Source organism: Scophthalmus maximus, chromosome 1 (assembly GCF_022379125.1).
Source record: "Scophthalmus maximus strain ysfricsl-2021 chromosome 1, ASM2237912v1, whole genome shotgun sequence".
In the NCBI taxonomy this organism is placed as follows: domain Eukaryota; kingdom Metazoa; phylum Chordata; class Actinopteri; order Pleuronectiformes; family Scophthalmidae; genus Scophthalmus; species Scophthalmus maximus.
The window spans coordinates 29,602,138-29,622,868 of record NC_061515.1 but is presented as its reverse complement, the minus strand read 5'-3'; the positions used below and the strand labels follow the sequence as shown (position 1 = coordinate 29,622,868).

At 45.9% G+C, this 20,731-nt stretch overlaps 1 protein-coding gene across 5 annotated transcripts in view; it reads right to left on the bottom strand.

The window, feature by feature from the left end:
• Positions 1-20,731, bottom strand: part of zranb3 (zinc finger, RAN-binding domain containing 3) — a 69,278-nt gene that overhangs the window by 1,031 nt on the left and 47,516 nt on the right. For 2 of the 5 annotated variants that reach the window (XM_047334919.1, XM_047334921.1), the window contains 6 exons: positions 19,097-19,237; positions 15,896-16,057; positions 15,017-15,209; positions 12,896-13,027; positions 12,122-12,197; positions 573-715 (listed from right to left, as the gene is read on the bottom strand). In XM_047334919.1, coding sequence (XP_047190875.1) covers positions 633-715; positions 12,122-12,197; positions 12,896-13,027; positions 15,017-15,209; positions 15,896-16,057; positions 19,097-19,237 — 787 coding nt within the window. In that variant the 3' untranslated portion in view covers positions 573-632. Of the gene's footprint in view, positions 1-572; positions 716-3,257; positions 3,429-11,915; positions 12,198-12,895; positions 13,028-15,016; positions 15,210-15,895; positions 16,058-16,518; positions 16,786-19,096; positions 19,238-20,731 lie in introns of those variants that run through there. The other 3 variants (XM_047334925.1, XM_035631135.2, XM_047334930.1) reach the window with 3 other exon arrangements.

The following is a 20,731-nucleotide window of genomic DNA, read 5'->3' as shown; positions in this document are numbered from 1 at the left end:
ATTTCGAAATTTGAATTCAAGCTTTCAACGCATTTGAAGTCAAGCGCCACCAAAGAAAATTCATCGTCAAAACATTTCTTGTCCGTCTGCTTTTATATAGTCAATTAACTGTTAACGATTAATAAGCACCAGCTCTTCATGTTACATTAACAGACCACGTTGTCAGCGACGAGCTGTTACAGTCCTGAAGTGTTGCTGTGCTTCTGAATTATTAATATTAATGGAGTAACGAGGCGTGAGCAGCATATTAGACCAGCGTTCTGTATCTTTGCAGGAATTCGTGTCTCAACAACTGTTGGAGCTGTGGGTGAAGAATGACATCATCCTCGTTCAGGGGCCGAGTTACCTCGAGGGTTTAGTTTCTTTTGTTCTTTTTGTTAAAGAAACAAGTGGTAAAGATGGTGTTTGACAGTGAAAGCTCCAGGGGCGTTCAGGCGTTGGACTCTCACACAACACAACACGCTCTGATGGTTCATCTGTGGGTGGAACATAAATCCAGTTCCTGATAATTAACTAGCGCCCTCGGAGCAGACGCAGCATTTTTTTTCTTCCCCCCCACCAAGTATTATTACCTTCTAATTTTAGCGTGGAAAGACAATGGGGAAATTCAGCAGTAGGACGCCAGTGAAGACTCAAACCATCTGGACATCTCGCGCGTGCTGGTGGGAGGGCGGCCATTTGTTTTCGGCAAACCTCTCGGGCTGAATAAGTGAAGCTGAAGAAGAAGAATAAAGAAACCGCAGAGGAAGAGGATGAGATGTGAGCAACAAATCCCAGGATTAAGAGCCATCTGAAAGGAAAACTCCATCCAAGCTCTAATTAAAACACACACACACACACATATTTTATATATATTTATAAGGGCGCATCGTTTATAACTATTTAGTTTAGCATAAGAATATTATTTTTCACAGAACAATATATGAATTTAGTGTCCATCACAAAAATTCTCCTCATGCCAGTGTCTCTGATCCACAGCTGTTTTACCGCCTGGCGCCCACTAGATGGCAGTATGACAACTGGCCTTTTAATACCAGCAGCACATCCAGCAAAATGTTTTCTCTGGAATTTCAACCAAATAAAATCAAATAACCCCCCAACGAGACGCAGTGTTGAATAACCTTGAAGAGAGGACGTGGACGTTCATGTGGTGGATCCAAAGGTGTTTCTCTGCACACACACACACACACACGCCGTTCACGGTGTCACACACACTCTGGACTCCGTCCATCTCATTAACAGGTTTAGATAAAAACGTGGTGGATGAAGTTTGTGATTTCATCCGTCGCAGAGAAATCATGTGGTGCACCTTCTTTTTTTCCCCCACCGCCACGCGAGTGTTCATGCAGATGGCGACGCCCTCAGAGTTGTGCAGGAAAGTGGCATAATTATAAACCACTGAAAGTCCATTGTCATTCGTGCCTGAGAGGTCTCTCCTAAGAAGCAGAGGCTGATGGAGAACCCCTCTAAGTACCTGAGATAGAGCCGGAGGGGCAGAATGATGCCATTATGCCACGGCATCACAATTATATCCCATCATTGGCAGCAGCGTGTATCAGCCTCTGTCCTCCGAGGTGTGGTTTCACTTTTTTTGTTTCTGCAGTGCTCTCTGCAGCCAGCTGTTCTCAGAGACGTTATTTTACAGTTTTCCTCTGAAATTAGTTTTCTTTTTACTACCCCAGTTTAATTTTCCCCCCATCGCCCCGATGCAAATGCAGCCCCTCGTGGCCCGAACACCACAGATTCATGTGTGTGGTGGGAAACCGCAGCGCACCAGCTGTCCTTTAAAAGAAAGAGAGAGACAGCTAAAAATACAAAAAAAAAACAACCCCACACACACACACTCACACAGTTGATGTGAAATGTCTTCCTCCCTGCTCGCTGCTCGTCCCCAATCATCAATATTTCACCAGCCTCAACATTTGAACTAATTATGGTGCACCAATGGCCTATTTGAGCAAGGTCCTGTCAGATGAAAGCTGCCGGCTGCTTCCTGTCAGCGGTGCAGGCAGCAGAATGTGGAGGCTGACGCCATTAAAATGAACGGAAAGCACCTCGAACAATCATACACCTCTGACACACACACACATACACACACACACACACACACACACACACTCAACAGCGTCCTTTGCTGTCTCACTCACACTCACAGATGTACCACACACCGACACGCACGAATAAAAAGAAGGAGAGAAAAGAATGAACTGCTGCCTCACAAACACCCACACTCATACAGACATACATAAACATGACGCGCTCCAGCAGCTCACACACACACACACACACACACACACACACACACACACACACACACACACACACTCTCGGTGACATGCCTGCCACCTGTGTAGGTTGTTTGGCCTCCTCATCCAGACCTCTCTGGTTTTAATTAGCCCGCTGCTGAAGTGTTTTCCTCTCCCCGTCCTCTGAAGAGCAGCGATAACGGCCACGCGAGATGGAGCCTCTCCGCCGGTTTTGGTTTCATTAGGGAGAAACGTAACGACCCTGCGTTCACAGCACCAAGAAAATACCCACGGCTAATAATTATTTCTCCTCCTAATGGGTTCAGTTTATACTCCTCAATGGCTTTTGTCTGCAGAGCCTGAAAAGCTGAAGGATTAATAATACTGTCAACAATAATAATCTTTGAAAATGTTTTTTTTGAATAAACAATAGAGGAAAAAGCTGAATTAATGAGTGTGCATGCTTCTATACAGGGCACATCAGTGATTATATGGATCACGCACTATGACCTTCACCGTCACAACTCAGCTGTCGGTGCCCAGACGCTGTACCAAGATGATTTATGCAGGTGTTAAGCTATGATTAGGGAATATTAAAATTCCGAGTATTTGGGGGGGGGGGATATCTGAGATTTCGGGAATACAGTCGCAGTGTAACAAGAAATATAAGTAATACTATGAGGAAAAAATAAGTTGGAACATTACCAGATCAAAAGTTGTAGTATTACAAGAATAAAAGTCGTAACATTACATGGATAAAGTCTCAATATTAAGAGGAAAAAGAAGTTATATTATGAGAATAAATATTTTAGGAGAGGATCAGCCTGTCGCCTGCGTTAACATGAGGAATGTGGATAAATTGATCTATTGCATCTTTAGCAATAAATGACCTTGTTTTGTCTTTTAAGCTAGTTGTGAGTTAGGCAGTCTGCACTCATCAATATGTTATATTAATGTATAAATGATAGATCAAAGGACTGTGTAATCTGAAACGGTTTGTTCAATTCTCACCCAGCTCTGCTGTTCCTCTAAGCTCGACAGCTTTAGCGTCTTTCAGCTCGTTGTTTTGGTTTCACAGCCTGCAGCTTCGCTCTCGACACTCTTTTGTTGTTTTGCTGTTTTCCAGTGACATTAAACCTCCGATAAACTGACTGCTCAACACCAGACGGACGAGTTATGAATCTAGCATAGCAAAAAAAAAGGGAGAGAATATTGAAGTGAGGTTGGTCAGGTGATGCTCTGTGTGCACACACACACACACACACAAAAGAAATCAAGTGATTGTTATTCCAATCTGAAAGGTCAGCTTCCTTAAATATCAAAGAACTATGTTTCCATGGTAATAATCGATGACTAATCACCGATTAAAAAGAAAAAAAAGAAAGAAAAAAGTTTGGTATTTGCTACCAAAAGTTATGAAGCGAGAAATGAGACGGGGAAATATTATTTTTTAAACAGACTTCAGTGATCGCAATCCTCCCCCAGGAAATATACTGGTAATTGATTATGTTTGCTTGACCGACTCGTTCTGGAAGAGGCTCCTCAGTAGTCGACGTCGTTATCTGCCCAGAATACATAACCAAGTCAGACGGAGACGAGCTTTGTGCAACTGAACGAGCTCTGATTTCTATCTGCCGTCTGTTTGTGGAGTCAATCTATCTGTGTGCGAGCAGCCGCGGGTAGAACTGACGTCCAGAGTGCAGAATATTCCGAGGTCAGAGCTTGAAGACGATCAATAAAGAGGCCGGAATGAAGTCTGGAGCAGAACCGCTTTGATGTTCCAGTGAGGGAGTCAGTGTGGACTGAGCAGAACATGAACGCACTTTGTTCCCCTCATCTTCTCCACCTTCTTTTTCCAGATTAGAAAAAGCAACGAGCTGGTGTGAGAGTCCTCGGACGCCCCGGTGCTCGACGTGACACAAGTGCTATTTGGATCATCAGGTTTCTGTGGGAGATACAGCCGGGTGTCATCGGCGTAGCGGCGAGAAACAAAAGCGTATGGATTATGTGGCCGAGTGGGAGTATGAGGAGGAGGATGAGTTGGTTATTGAGAAAGCTGAATTGGAGAGGTAGGTGTTGAGGCTTTCCAAAGCTGGATCTGGGTTGACAGAGCGTAGAAATGTGTTTCTTCTGCTTCTCTCGTCTGTGTTCGCAGCAGCAGGGCAGAAGCAGTGGGGGCGCTGCCAAAGGGTTTATTGATATTTTAAGGTGAAGATGAAAATAGTGTCCGTGGTTGGTGAGAAATGATAATGGCACCTCACTTCTGTAACTACGGCAGTTTCATAAGATATATTACACAATAATGGGAAAAACAGGAAAATATATATATATTTTTTTATACCTGCTGTGAAAATAGAAGCAGCAACAACAGTCGTAACACTTAAGGGGTTTGTAGTCCTTCATAAATATATATATTGAACGTGTTTGTCATTGTTCACAATGGAGCCTAAGTGCAATGTCAAGTATGACAGCGTTCACATCCTGATAATAAATCCAGAAACATCTGTCCGTCGACGACCGCTCATCAGATCGACCTCCGCCCGACGACCCCGGGAGAAACCTTTTGGATGAGCAGTTGTCGAGACCCAACCACCAACCGCCCCCTCCTCCCCATTATTATTGTTATCATTATTATTATTATTCATATTTTTTTGTAAATGGCACATGTTGTTACCATGGTAACCGTGTTTTCCTTCGAATTGAGACACAACTCTTTGAGGTCAACAGAAAAAGGTCACGGCGACGGCAAATTCTGTTTTGCTGTTGAAACGTGTTTAATCCGTGACAACAGAAGATTGTGTGTGTGTGTGTTTGTGTGTGTGTGTGGCTGTAACCAAGCAAATCCTTTGTGTCTGACAGTAAAATTCCCAAAGACGCACCCGCTGCAGGATATTCCCTCCAGTGTGCGTTCATGTCCTATTATCTTCATTTTTTCTTTCAACCGGCTTCTCATTAAGTTGACAGAGACTTAATCGCTCGATGCAGCGCATATGTTACCGTAGCCCGACACCATGAATAACTTATGAGGCATATGGATGTACAGAAGAGCTGCACCTTTATTTCTTTGCTCCATATCATCTTCATCGCCACTTTCTCTCTTTGGTTCCCCACAGACGTTATTAAATGTTATTCATGTTGGACACGTGTTGTTATTTTCATGTGAGAGAGGTGATCAGTGTGTGTGTGTGGGAGGAACAAGGACCAAGAAGCAGCAGCAGAAGAAGAAGAAGAAGAAGAAAAAGCAGCAGCTCTTTACTGAACCTGATATCTTTTAGATGTAAGGACTCTTCAGCTAAATAAAAAAAGGATGTTGGAAGAAGGGAAGGTCAGAGGAGTGGTTAAGCCTCAAAGGGCTCGTTCCAGTGAAAATGTCCGCCAATGCAAATCCCTGCGTACGTGAACTGCAGTGAAGTTAGAAGGTGAGAGAAAGAGGACGGTCACGGCGAATAAAGGAGGGTTTACACTGATAGTTCTGCTCTTTTAGGAAATATTCTTTTGCAATTCTATTAAGTTCAAACATCGACGCTGTGTGAACTTGCAGCCAGCTGCTGATTGGCTTAGCGGAATACAAAGGTGAAGCTAAGCCAACTGGTTGATTGCTTCATATTTACAGATGAGTCAGATCTTTTCATTTAACATATATCATACTCTTTACTTTATTTTGAATCGCTCAGGTCACTTCTCGTCCTCCCGTGTTTCCCGCCTCCTTGATCAGTTATCTTCCGGGTGTTTCTCATCATCTTCGGGCCGACTCTTGTACCGAGCCTTGAGTGCTTCCTCTCCATGAATCTATAGAACATCATGTGTTCGACAAAAACATCCTTTTTTTAAAATAGTCATCCGACCGTGGACACGGTGTTGGCGGATGCTGCTGCAAAGCCTTTCGCTTCTCCAGGTATTTTCTCACCACCTCGGTGCTTTTCATCTCGGCCCAGCGTTGCATAATTAAACAAATTCATATCATCACATAGAATAATTCTATGTGGGCTGATGGTGAATGTTGCTACATGGCCAACCCCCCCCCCCCTTTTTTTGCACCAGCCCACGCGCACAGTAATTGAGAAACTGGCATAACTGAATATACAAAAAAAAACACGAGGGAAAGAAGAAGTGGCGTGGGCGTGAAGATGTGTCCACGGTTGAGTGGCCAAATGCAGCCCACTCAAACAGCCAATTGTGAAAGTACTTATCAATAACTCTCCATGCACATGGTCACAGGTACGACCGTTTTTTACATCAGTCACATTTGCATATATGATGAAAGACTGATGAGAGAACGGCCGCAGGTTTTAATCCACTTCAGCACTTGTATGATGCAAGTCATTGACCTTTCTTAATTATGTTATAATTGTTTATTGATGATAATAAAAGGAAAAGGAGGCAAACCTCAACTGCTCTTTAGTGTTTTAACCGTTTGCTGACGACGCTGTGAGGCGGAGGCGAGGCCTCGCAATCACCAGCTTGAAAAAAAGCCTTGGCGTATAAATTAAACACCAGTATTTCTGTGCAGAATATGGATTATTGCGTTTGCAGCTAAGAAAAAGTGACTCCCCTCCTTCCTGGTTGTATATCAGGCGTCCGCCAACGCTGGACAACTGTCCGACTTACACCCCAAAGAAACTGTTCCTCACACTTCACTCTCCAGTTGAACCGTGGCCGCTGCAACTGTGTTCTAGTTTTATAATTATGGCTTTAAGGTGATAATCATCTCGTGGCAGAAATCCCAGATCTGGGGCGGCACCAAAAGCAAAAAATCAATTGTTGTGGAGTCCAGAGTCGATCTGTCCACTGAAACACAGTTTTATAAGACGCCCCGATGAACACGTAACCCTTTTAACGGTGGACATGCGAAGCAATTCTGCTGCTGGATGATCTGCAGCAGGTGAGAGCTTGTGCCTCAGCTACTCGGTCCCTGCTGGCATCTATAAAGCATCTCACACACACACACACACACACTCTCTCGTGTGTAATTCAAAGGGCCTGAGCGGACGAGCACGAGCGACTTATCAGGAGTGTGGAGATTTCTGAGAGTTGAGGGACTAGTTTAGTAGATGTAATCCAAAACATGTCCTGCCAACTGAAATGAAGCCGTCACATATAGAGAGAGAGAGAGACAGGCTGCTCTCCAATTATTCCTTGCAGCCGGTTCCCGACACGCCGTCGCATGAGCTGGTCGACGGTGTAGAAGTGCGGATGAACATCAAGTCGGCCTAAAAGGAACACGGCCACATTTTCTTTCCTCCTCGCCCCTGCAGCTCTGAACCTGCCATGGAGACATTTTTTCCCTCGGCCGCCTCGCTGCATTGATGTGTGACAAGATCATATGGGAAGTTGTACTGACGGAGCTGATGGAAGACGGTCGCAATCTCCCTCTCCTCATTAGGCGGCGGGCTGACCGCGCTCATTAGGGCCGGCGGCAGCGCGGTGGGGCTCTATTCTCCCGAGGCGACCAAAGGTGCCAACGCAGACCTTCCAAGTCTCCGTAATGACGCCCTGGACCTGTCACTCCTGTCACACGACTGACATGACCTTTCTCTGGCTCCGGCACTGGAGGGGGGTGAGGAAAAAAGCCAAATTTTTTCAGGATGAGGCAAGAGAAGCAAGCGCTTTTGCCTCCCAAAGCTGTTGATTCCCATTTTCCCGGTGCATCTATCGGCAATTCAGACGATCGCGACGCAGGTTTTTTAATCTGAGCACAAGAGCCGGACCTCGCCATCAGGACCTGTGAAGAGGAGGCGTGCTGAGCAGCAGAATGGACGTCTCGAGGCAATCTATGAAAGATGGCTGATCAATGGCCACAAGATGAGAAGGCAGATGAAAAGAGGTCTTTTAAAAGCTCATGAAAAGGGGACGTTCTTTAACCTCAATCGTCTGAACACAGCGTAAATGAAAGCGGGACAATGGCTAAGACTGTTGCCCGCTGTGGCTTTTCAATCCTCTGAAGTCAAGTGCTGTGAGCCGCACGTGACCGTAAACCTTTTAATTTATTGAGTGTAGGTTTTGTCAACGCTGTCTGCATTTTAGTGTTTCATTAAAACAATCAAGTGTCCTTTGTTTCCACACAGATTAACATGCTGACAACAGAAAACCAAGATCTCAATGACAATAGCATGCAGATGTCTTGTAGAGCGACGTGGTCAGACCCAGCCCTCACAGGGGCTCTTTCCCAAACAGAGCCTGATTGCAATGGGCCACATGAAGAGCCAATTTAGCCCCACACCAGCTCCCACATACAGCAGAGGACGTACATTAATCCTGGCCAGATTGGGGACTGTATGAATTATGCTAAGAACGTTATCTGTTATTCCTCCTGATCTCCTGCTGGGTGAATTGATTGCGTTTTCTGGTCCTAATCCGCAGCATGCCATGCATCCTGGGAGCCGAGCGCGGGGGAGCCATCTTGAATAAATAGAATTTGGACTTGACAAAAGCCGCCTCCAGCTGAGCCACGAGAAAGCGTCCTTTCACTGGTGGCACGTCCCCCGTGCTACAGACAATGACATTAGAAAATAGCCGGCCGCGGTTTACACGACGGCGTTATCGATTTTCTTGTGTTTTTTGCCTCCGCTGCAATTTCTCCGGGGATGTCATTTTTAAAATGCCTTTTGTTGCCGATCGTCCTGAGAGCCTGTTTTAATGAGATTAATTACATCGCTTATGAGTGATGGTCCTCCACCAATTACCTGGGCCATAATACCATTTCCCCTCCACCCGAGGCGTCGCGCTCCGCGGCTCGAGCCCTTTCGCGAGCGTGAGGCTGCAGCAGGAAAATGATTAATCATCTCATCAGCGTCCCGAGAGAGAGAAATGACAATAAAGACAAAAAGCCCCTCATCAGCTGTGGCTGTTTAAAGCCAAGAGTCGCTTCCTTAATGTTAACTCGGTTCAATTAGACGATATGGATCCTGCCTTTTAGAAAACAGGCGTTCCTGGTGTCGTAACACAACACCGCAGAGGTCCATTCCTTTTCCGTAATGAGGTTCTGCGGTTCACATTCCATCAAACGCCGAGATATCAGAGGTGCTGTTTCTTTCACGCCTTGAAGGGGGAAAGTGGGGAGGGTACGGCCTCCCTCGCGTCTATTTCCTCTTCCCATGCTGAAGGGCAACGGAGGGTCGCAGTCACAGAGGGATCGCAGCGGCGAGCGTGGCAGCCAGGAATCAAACCGCAGCAGGATTCGGGCCGCGGGAGCGGAGAGCGGGCGGGCCTCATGCGGCGCGCCGTGCAGGCCTTTATTGGCCCGTCTCCATCACACCTGTCACACGAGATTGGGTTTGTAGAAGCGCTTCCTTCAGCTGAAAAGGCCAAAGCAGATTATGGGGGCAGGCGAGGGCGGAAAATGGAAGGGCGCCAAATGTGACGGCGTGCTGTCTGAATGCAAATCGTGATTGAGTTATGAAAGATTTGTACAATTTTCTGTCACTTTCTTTGTCTGGTGTGAACAGCACTTTCTCTCACATTGTCACGTCACAGACGCCTGAGAGGACACATGTCAGGGAAAACCTTACATAAATACATAACTTAACGTCTTTAATTGAGGAAATTCCAACGGAGTTGAGTTGTAGCGATTTTTAATCTATTTCTCAATTTGCCGTGGACCCCCCATGAGCTCTGTGGAGGCCCCTGGAGGCCCGCTGACCCACATTGAGAAGCATGGGCTGTAACTGATGTTCTAATTTTAGAAGTTGCTCCGTCTCTCAATACTTTCCCGCTTCCTCAACCTGCAGTAAACGCATCGTTTCATTTAGTTTCTAAACGCCGGGCTCTGTAGTTTTTAGCAAACGTTACTTAAACATGAGTAAATGGTGTTTTCGCCTGGGACTACTTCAGCCGGTGCCCATAATATGAATGCTATGATTATGCCTTGAGATAATATATGTCGTGATTTGTCGGTATACAAATATACAATTGAATTGAAACAATTTCTTTATTTGTCTTCAGTTTTAAAATTTTCTCTGACGTTGTCTTCACTGCACTTTAAAAAAAAAAGTTCCCCTCTCTCTTCTCACAGTCCTTCTTTCGATTCTCTAACCATATGTTATTATTTCCGCTACATATTTGCCGAGCTAATTCTGGCCCCCGGTGACGCTTGCCGCACGCCGCGTTGCTATGGAACCTGTTGAAAAAATGTCCGTGCCGCAGTGGCACCGAGGCAAAGACGTTGATTACTCTTGATGGAAAAAGTCAGTTGGGTTTCGCTCTGACGAGGAGGGTTGTGTTGGACGGAGAGCAAACACGCGGTGTTTGAGTCCGTCTTTATTACTGTCATCACCTGCGGAGGTAATGTTTTCTCGTCTGGGCCGAGAGGTCGTCCAACGCAAACAGTGTCACGCGGCCGCCGCACAGCTCTTTACCCAGAAGACCCTGGGAGGGAAGAACATGAGACGTCTTCATCTGGACGCTGCCTCATTATGGCTCCGTCAAAGACGCTTCCTCCCTCTGCCAATACACTTTCCTCCTGCTTCATTTGTGTAACGCAGGGAAGCACACACTTTCTCTCGACCACCCCGCTCACACACTCTCACACACACTCTCTCACACACACACACACCTTTTGGGTGTAATAAAACAGCAGATCAGAGTCATTGGCTGCTGACAGGGACTGACACTGGAACCTGCTGTTGTTGGAAGGCTGCCTGGGAGATGTTCATTACTCACCAAGCTTGTCGGTTTGGACAGGAGAGGAACAACGGTCTTATTAAGTGGAGACCTGGAGCAGCCGTAGGGGAAATACACAAACACCCACACGTGCGCCCACACGGGCTCGCAGAAAGTTTGAAGCTGTGGCTCCGAGCGAGGGCGCCGATTGGCTGGGAGGAGTTGGGTCTGCGGGAAGATTTTCTCTTTTAACTAGCCCCACAAATGGCGGGATCTGCTGAGTTCGCTGTTCCACACGGCCGGCAAGGCAGACAAACCGTGACATGACAACATCTGCGACATCAACGATTCGGGGAAGTGAAATTCTGCTGCAGAGGAATGTGACGGCCTCATCTCTCTGATATTGATTGGAGTTTCTGAGGTCTGTCTGGCTCATTGTGTAACTCTCACAAGAGCAGATTCAATATTCCCGACAGTGCTGAACCTGAAGCCTTGTTTCCATAGTAACTCTGCTCCCCGTCTCTCTAAACATAGCCCCCTTGACTGACTTTAGCTGCGTTCAGATCATCAAGCACGGCTGAGGAGGAGGTAGCTGCGTGGACGTGGACAATAATGTTCTTGACTCCAGGCGATGGAACGATTTGCGAGCTCGTCGGCGCAGCCAACGTCCCGGTGTGTTTACAGGCCAAACCGCGGTTAAGGCACCGGAGCAACAGAAGGAGACGACATGCAACGAGATGAGAATAGGGTTGTTGTTTTTTATTTCACTGGGGAGCGCTCATCTGTCATCCCAAAGATTTACAAGGTGCCACTTGTTGCCAACGAGGACACTCGCGCGTGTTTTTAATCACAAAGCCCCCGACTCGTCTCTCACCTGCCGCCTTTCACCAAGTTTGCAAAATCTTAAAATAGCAGCATCTTTCCAAAGAACCTGCTCCACTTCAGCCTGGAGCGTAAGGGGGCCGTCATAAATCAAAACTACCGCACTTGACGGTTCGGGGACGAGGGAGAGGGAGCCGGCGGAATTTGCATGAAGTCGTCGTCGTCAATGTTTTTTCTGTTGTTGAGTTTTTGAGTTTTTTGCCGCTGATCTCGTCGCAAAGTGAAGCAGAAGAAAAGAAGAGATTTGAAGGGAAATCTGTGAATTTTGTCTTTTGACTAATCCTGATGCGTCTTTATCCAAACTGTCAGATTCAACCACTTGAATCAGGGAATTCTCCACATATACAACCGTTTCTAAACCTTGATGTCATTTCACTTCCTGATGAAGAACCTACTGATGTCTGACGCAACCTTGGCGGCTGCGGCGCTCTTCCTCATCGCGCTGCGCTCCTTGGCTTGCAGCGCCGTCCTCTGTGGAGAGAGAGAGAGAGAAAAAAACGGAACATGATGTAAGAGGTTGAATCTGCAGTCGGCGCAGGAGAGAAAAGTGAGATCAATATATATCGAGCATCTCTAGATTAAAGTGTCTGAGTGGTGGCATAAACAGCGAGAGGATCCCCTTATCAGAGCACGCAGTTCTCCACATCGGTTTACAGACGTCAACGTGCGGAGCGTCTCCTTACAAACTGACACCCACTCTGACAAACATGCGTTCTGGCGTGGACGCAAAGCTCATTGAGGGCCACAATGAAGAGCTTCGTTTTGAAACCGCTGCTCCTGTTTTTTTTTTTAAAAGACGTGAATTGTCTGCGATTATGAAATATTGACTGAAGGAGCTCGGAGAAGGGGGAGAAATGTTCCTGAGACAGTTATGTAGCACACTGCTCCCAATGCTATCTATCAACATGTCACCGAGCCACATGATGTGATGTTATTACAGACGAAATTCGGCTTTGTGAGGGACGTCGTGACTGTTGATCAATGTGTTTGACCATGTTTCATCATGGATGATCCTCAACGTGAGTGATGAGACTTTATCTTTACAGGAGGATAAAGCAGAGGTCCGAGCACTCTGCACCTCCAACGTTGGATAAATTGCCCCGTTCAGCCGTAGACGCGGGCGTTGCGGTTGTAACGGGTGCGGCAGCGTTTGCAGCGTGTGCACGTACGCCTCTGTGGCAGACGGTGCAGAGCGTCTGCAGGTTGTCCAGCAAGCACTGGCCTCCTCCGCTGTAGACCGGCCGGATGTGGTCCACCTGCCAGAAGTCCCCCTCCACAGGGGCGCGGATCATCTCGTTCAGCTGGAAACAAACACACAGGATGAAGAGGTGAGCGTCGCCTCAGTTTCACAAACTTTTTGATCTGATGTGATGAGGTCAGTTTCTTTTTCCTGTAGTAACCAAATAACGAAGAGAAGATTAAAAACCAAAAATAAGCCGGCGAGGCCGACGTCACGACAACAACAAGCAGAAGTTTAAATGCTGAGATTAATGTAGAGCCAGTCTGATTGTGAGGATCAGACCAGTTGATGAAAACAATAATTGCACCAAAATCAATGAGGGTGAACTTTGACTTTCAATTAACCATCACAGGGAGAAGCCTCCGGTACGGACGGTAAAAATAAATCTCCAAAATGTTTATGGCCCACATACTCGGGGAGCTGCAGGGAAACTTAATCAGACAAAGACGGAAAAAAGGTTATAGAAACTACAGGGTGAAAACATGCTACAGTCGGATACACACTTCTGTAATCCTCAACTTTTATTTAAGTAATCCAGCTGGTTTTCAAAATTGTTTATTTGGAGAAATAGGAGAAGTTTCCCAACTCAAAAGCAAAACCTTAATTTAAATTGTAGATTGAAGATTTTTCTATTCATCTTTCCAGGCCCAGATTTACTTTGGGTCAGTGGAGCACTGGATTTTACTGAACCACAGTAAAATCTTATTCTTTTCAAAAAGAAATCTATAAAAAGAAATAGGAAAGAGGAAAAAAGGACATGAAATGGAACCAGGAATACAGACAGAACGAGAGAGAGAAGTAGCAGAGCCGAGGATGACGGAGAGGATTAGAAACACAGACAGAGATGCATGATGGGAAGAGTTCAGGGCCCGAAATCCATTTTCCTGCTTTGAGTGCTACTCTGCCGACGCAAAGGCAGCGAGCTGGAATTGATCCCAACAGACTTAAAGACCAAGCACGCTCACAGGGGGCAAAGGTCACACACACACACACACACACACTTTTGTGCCAAAACCATGCACCTTGCTACACCACAACTACACATGTAGAACCAAGTTCTGCTTACAGGCATCTAAAGGCCGTAATACACACACACACACACACACACACACACACACACACACACACACACACACACACACACACACACACACACACACACACACACACACACACACACACACACACACACACACACACACACACACACACACACACACACACACACCAAAAAAATCCCCAGTTTGAACCAAAGAACGGGCCTATAATCTTGAGGCACCTCCACCGCTGTGGCATCTTATCATGTGGCTGAGTATGTTTCCTCTAAAGCTCTGTGCATCGATTGGTGCTGATGCTGCTGCTGCCGGCGGCGGCAATGGGAAGGGGAATGTGTGTGTGTGTGTGTGTGTGTGTGTAGAGAAGGAGGGGGGTGGTGGCTTTGCAGGATAACAGCCAACCAAATCAAACAGGCTTACTGGTCGAGGCCTGGCACTGGGAGAAAAAAAATCAATGGGCCCAGCAATCCATTTACTGGGAGCTGGCCCCTTGGAGTGCAAGATCAACCTCTGTGTGTCCGTGTGTTTGTGTGTGTTTGTGTGTAGGTGGGTGTGATGAAGAGCACGGGGGGCTTTTTCTTGCACTTACACAAACAAAAAGACTAAAAATGTCTCTCCATGTCAGTGATTTAGTTCACATCAGGAGGCTGGTGTTGGTCGGGATGTGTGTGTTGCAGCAGACTATTACTTTCTTTTACATTATTATCTTAAACTAACGTGTGAGGAGAATTCTACTCCCGTAATTGGTCAAGCTAATTTTCATCTACTATCGTCCACTATCGACCTTTTACGAAGAATCTCAAATCTTCTGCTCTCCAAATTTGATCTTTTCTCTAATCCATGCTTTTTGTTCTAAGAAATTAGAAGGGAATGCAACAGTAGCACATATTTAGCCTACATGTCCTCATATAGATCTTTGTTAAAAGCTATATTTCTGGACTTCCTGTAGATTATCTATAAGAGAAACTGTTCAAACGTCGGTTTCCTGTGCCGACCTGTTTGAGTGACAGCTGGGCGAGCCAGGTGTTCTCCAGCATCTCCTTGCGCTGGGGGGGCGGGGCATCACGGACCTTCAGGAACAGGGCGTGTGCGTGGAGGCCGCACTGCTGACACACGCCTTGCTCCACCTCCAGCACACGCGAGCGCATATACGTCTGGCTGGATCGCAACTGGAACTCCTCCTGGCACCTTACGGGGGGCGAGGACACAGAAACATCAGGACATTCTTCTATCCTAATAAACAAAGGAAATATCTTTTCTTCCCCGACTACGGGAGCGCAGACAGAACTGTGTTAATTTGTGATAAGATCCCGACACAGGAGTGGAGTGTCTCACCTTGACTGAGTGACCTGAGTTTAGCTCTTGAAAACCACTCGGGGAAATTGAATTTCGACCTTAAATGGGGAGCGAGACTGAGGTGATGCACAGACGCTTCACATTTTATCAGTTAGAATAATTTAGCGGAGAGTCTTAATCAGACTGACCATGTGAGGGAGCAGGAACAGGAAGCAGTCAGTTCTGCTCAAGGACAGAAAGACACCACAGCCTTTCTCCGCTTTGTATTAAAATACTATAGTCATAATAATAAAGATGTTAAGATGCAGTGAAGTGAGGATAACTATGAGAGTTGCCGCCTCGTCTTGCTAACAGCAGCGCCCCCTCGTCATCAGCAAACAAGTGTCAACATCCCACTGTTGTTGTTTCAGAGCACAAACTCTCCGAGCGTCGACTATAATTGAATTTCTGGGTGCCAGATGGGCGGACTTAGCCTCAGAGAACAGTGAGAAAGTTTATGAAAGTTAATTTAAAATGCTCCTCCCTGATTGACATCTGTACGAAGACTTGTTTTTTTTCCCCCTAACCGGTCGCTCTACCTGTGGCTACAGAATCGGGTGTCCCAGGCCCCGCCGGAGGTGGAGCAGGCCTGCTGGCAGGACAGACACAGGGGGACGCCCTCACTGTCCACAGCCTGCAGATACGCAGGCTGTAACGATGCTGGATCCTCCACCGCCTCACGGGACGTGTCCTCGGCCGTCCTGCAGGGACAGAGGTGGATTATGTTTAAGCATTAAAACACATTTTACTGTATATAAAAAAATGGACGTAGTCACCGGGTCCGGAGAGTGAAGACAATGCTGAATTATCTCTAATGACCAGCAGAGGGCGACTCCACTGGTTGTTTCTATAGAAGTCTATGAGAAAATGACTCGACTTCTCACTTGATCTATGACGTCAGTAAACATTTTCCTGAGGAGTTTATGATTCAATCTCTAAATTCAAGTCTGATGTTCATTTTGCTCATTATGGTCCTTTTAGAACTAAACTGGCGATACGGCGGGATTGACAGCCGGTCCGTCCAATCGGTGCAGGGTTGCGGGTGTAGGCCGGTGCGCAGTGGTCGAGCTCTCGGTCAGACCACACCCCCGATTCTACGTCCGCCCGGTAGCAAAACAAAAAAGATGGCACCGGTCAAAATGTGAAACTGGAGGTTTCTTACCCAAGACATCAAACCATCTGGGTTGTTGACAGAAACTCTCAAAAGAAAAGAAAAGTAAAGATTTATTTGCCTGTGAGGGTTAGGGTTAGCAGTTGTTTGCAGTTTGCACTCAAACAGTTTAGAGTCTATTGAAATATACACAATCATATGAAACTATAAAAGACATAACAGAAGCACTCCAAACATCTCTCAGATTACTTGTCGAGACGAATACATAACCTCTATAATGGATGTCGTCTGTGGCGCTGGTGGAGGCTTATTTCACGTCTGAGGGAAAAAACAAAACCTGATGATGTGGCAGTGATGTAATCAAGGTTGTCTTGAACCAACACAAAACACTATTCAGCCGCTGCGAACAGCAAAGCGTCTGACGATCAGGGCCGTCTGGAAGCTTCTGATGGTTGACAGAACATCTGTGACAGACCGGAGGACAAAGGTTCAGAAGACGAAGGAATCGAACAGGCGAGAAGGGGATCTGACTGTAGATACAAATGAGTCGCATGGTGGGAAATGTAGGATCCAGTGTTGTTGAAGTTTGACCACCAAAGGTCGTCCGAACTCTCTCGGCCTCTGTGCTTCCATTTTGACTGATACTTTGTGAAGTGCACTACTTGGCTGCTACGGAGGAACGTACGTGTTCTTAAATACACTCCCCCTGGAAAAGTGCAGGAAAATCTCTGGACTTCAGTGTACGTACTTGGTCAGAAGATACATAGAATTCTGATAAACACATTAACTCCATCCATGTAAGTTCTGAATAAAATTGAATTTCGAGTTGCTAAATGGGAGAGCATTGGCACAGAGAACATGCGTCTGTGTACGAAACATATATATGATTTTTTTTTCCCCCCTTTAAATTGCAAAGACACGTTACCTTGACCTGTGTGACGAAGACCACTCTCGAAGGCAACACCCAGACTGATTGTACAGCAGAAAGGCAAACACAAGAGTGAGTTGAGAGACATATGATTGTGTGTGTGTGTGCGTGCAAATACGTGATGGGGAAGCAGTGCATTTCAAGTGTGTGTACTGTATGTGCTCTGCCATCCTTTTGGCAGAGCACAGCAACTCTGGGCGTTTGCCACGTCGTCGCAGCGGGGTGCGAGAGCCACGACGGAGGGGACAGATGGACTAAATTCTCTTTCCCCGCGGTTTCTCTCGCAATTCAGAGTCAGACAGAGACGGGAACAAAGAGCCAGAGAGCCAGAGCTCTGCTACAGAGGGAGATTTAATCATTGAAATGGAGAAGAAAACCCTCTTAAAAAAAAAAAAAGGAACCTTGCCGCCTCAAAGTTGAGAAGATACCAAAAATCGAAAGTACCAAGAGACAAGTGCTGTGCCAGCAACGGCGAGCGGATGAAAGAGAGACAGAAATAGACTTTTGACTGGTGTGCCCACATTGAGCACGGTGAAAACATGGTGCTTGGGGGGGAAAATAAATAAACAAATGAACCCAGAAATACATTTGTGAATGTCGACTTCATTAGTCAGAAAACTAAGATCAAGTCAAAGAAATCCAAACATGTATCTTTGTTCAAATTGATTAATATAGGTTCTTTTGCGTCTATCTTCAAAGTCATTTCACATTCATGTTTGCACAAAGCACGGCAGCATGTTGGCGTCTCAACACCGCCGCATGAGGTAACTCTCAGAAAACCCGCACTTCAAACTGGACAAAATCACGCAACACGCCGTCTTGCAAACGCCGCACCGCATGACGATGTTTACCACCGCGGCGCCGCTCTGATGCTCCGTACTGAAAAGGAAACCGGAGGCACCAGAGGGGAAAAGAGTCCACCTGTCAATCGATGGAGTGCTCGAGTCCCTATTATACATTTTAATCCGTCACTTCTCGTGGACGGTGACTACAAAGGGCACCGGAGAGGATTAGTTGGGAACATTATTGATATTAAAGCAAAAACTTAAAAGGAAAAAGGTGTTTATATTTCCAGCCGTTGCGAAAAGGATTTGTTTAATTTGAATCCTTGAATCAGCATCACATAAATCACAGTTGTTGTTTTTTTTAGATACATTTATAATTATCAAAATTTAAATAATCGTCTTGCTATTATATATTCAGGTCGTGCTGGTTGTCAACATGTTAGCTTTTGCATTATTTCGTTTTTTCAACATCCCTTTGTAGTTGCTCATGTACAAATGATTTCGATAGACGCTCCATGGACGATTAGACATTTTCTATGTAACACCAGTTGGTGTGTACACGTGTGTGAGCGCGCATGTGTTGCAGGTTTCCATAGCGATATCGCCTCCTGGGTTGAGCTGGCCATTCCATCTCTCCCAGTAGATTTTATTATGGTCTATATTTACTGTACTATCATACTCACTGGGCCTTTTGTGATTCTCCCACAAGGCACACAGATCTCCATGGAGACAGCTGAGGGAAGGAGAAAATGAAAATACCCCCGAATCCCACGGAGAAAAGCCACACGATGAGACAAACTACCCTTATGTACAGACCTCCTCTTTAATAACCACGAGCAAACAGCGTTGACTTATTAAGTGTTAAAACGCTCTTTGAACCGAACATCAGCCCACACGTTCGAACCCGTGAACCCACCTCTCTGGGGCAGGTGGTGTCGGCGAAGAGGCCGAGCGGCTCTTCGTGAAGAAGTCGTCCTTCCTGACCGGCCGGACGCTGCCTCCCTCCTGCTGGACCTTGCTCAGGGAGGCCTGGGCCACTTCATCTCTGCTCAGGTACCTGGGACAAACGGGATAAACGGCGCAGTGAGGTAAAATGGAGGATTTTATGTAACCAAAGAGCTTGATGAAGGAGAGATGATTCACACATAGAGCGTAGGGGGAGCAGTTGCAACGTGAGAGCATCTGTGTTTAACAAGCAGGAGTGTGTGCTCGCGCTGCACCCGCCTGTGTACAGTCGGAACATTACTATCTCGATAATGCGTCCGTAAAATAACAGTGAAGCCATAGAAGTAAAAGCACAGGAGACAACCCTGACCACGTCGCACAACTGTTAAAACTCTGTGCCAGATGAACTTACATATTTTTCTTTGTGCTAAAAATGCAGGAATCCTTCCGCTCACTGCTTATTTTCTATTCCGTTGATGTGCTTATACTCTGCTTGTCCTCTTTTCCTGCTGAATCCCATTACTATTACTATTGCTGCTGCTGCAGCAATCTAATTTCCCCACGGGCATCGTCAATCATCTAATCTAATCCATCTACCCCGCCGCTGGTTTTATTTTTATGGCCCTTGTAATACAGATGCTAGGTGTGCAAGTCGAAAAATTGCAACCAAACACGACGTGTCAATCTGAGGCGGGATTGAAATGACCCCAGGACGACAGAGTTGACGTGAAATACAGGAGAGGAGCTTGGGAAGAAAAATCACTGAGTTGTTTGTTCTGGGTGTCGGGGAAACGCAAGCAGACCAATAACCAAATGTCCCCAGGTAAAAAGATGAAAGATTTTCCAAAGAGGGAAAATCGGAGGTCACACTTGGCAGAGCGGATGTTTGCAGAAGTGAACCAGGCAACTATGTGCCCAGGTAACAATAGAGGAATGCGTAAGACAGTAGCTGCTCCACATGTGCACGATAGATTTAAAATGGTCGGCAGTGACATGATGTGGATTTCTTTATAGTTATTTATTAGATATTTGAAAAACAAACTTCTTTTAGCGTTTTGATAATCGGTCATGTTGCAAAATTCTACCAGTGTTTGGTTCATATTTCTGTTTCTAGCTGCTTTTAGAAAAAAACCATTTCCCATAAGCCCTTGACTTTTGCCTCTTTCAGTAATAACTCGTCTGTAGAAGGAGATGACTGAACGCTGTAGATGGTTTAAAACAGCAGAGATTATAACTACAAAGTGTAAAAAAAAAACAACAAGAGGAGAGAACGTTGAGTTTAATGGATGAAACAAATTTATGACATAAGTACCTGCACTGCCTTTGCTCGTAAAAATTTCATGGGGGCTGTAGTTATATTGCCATAAAGTATTTTCTTTAGCTGTTATAGAATCACAAAGGTTTTAATTTCCAAAAGCAGGAACATGCCCCATGCCTACCTTATAGATTACATCATCGATTAGAGAGAGATGGATTACGTTTATGGAAATCAGCGATGCGAAAGGTCCGACATCGTCTCGGACAAAGTGACACAGATGACACAGAAACTGTTGGTGAAGGGGAGAAGATTTCACAGACATGAAAAACACTGAAGTGGCTTTAAAAG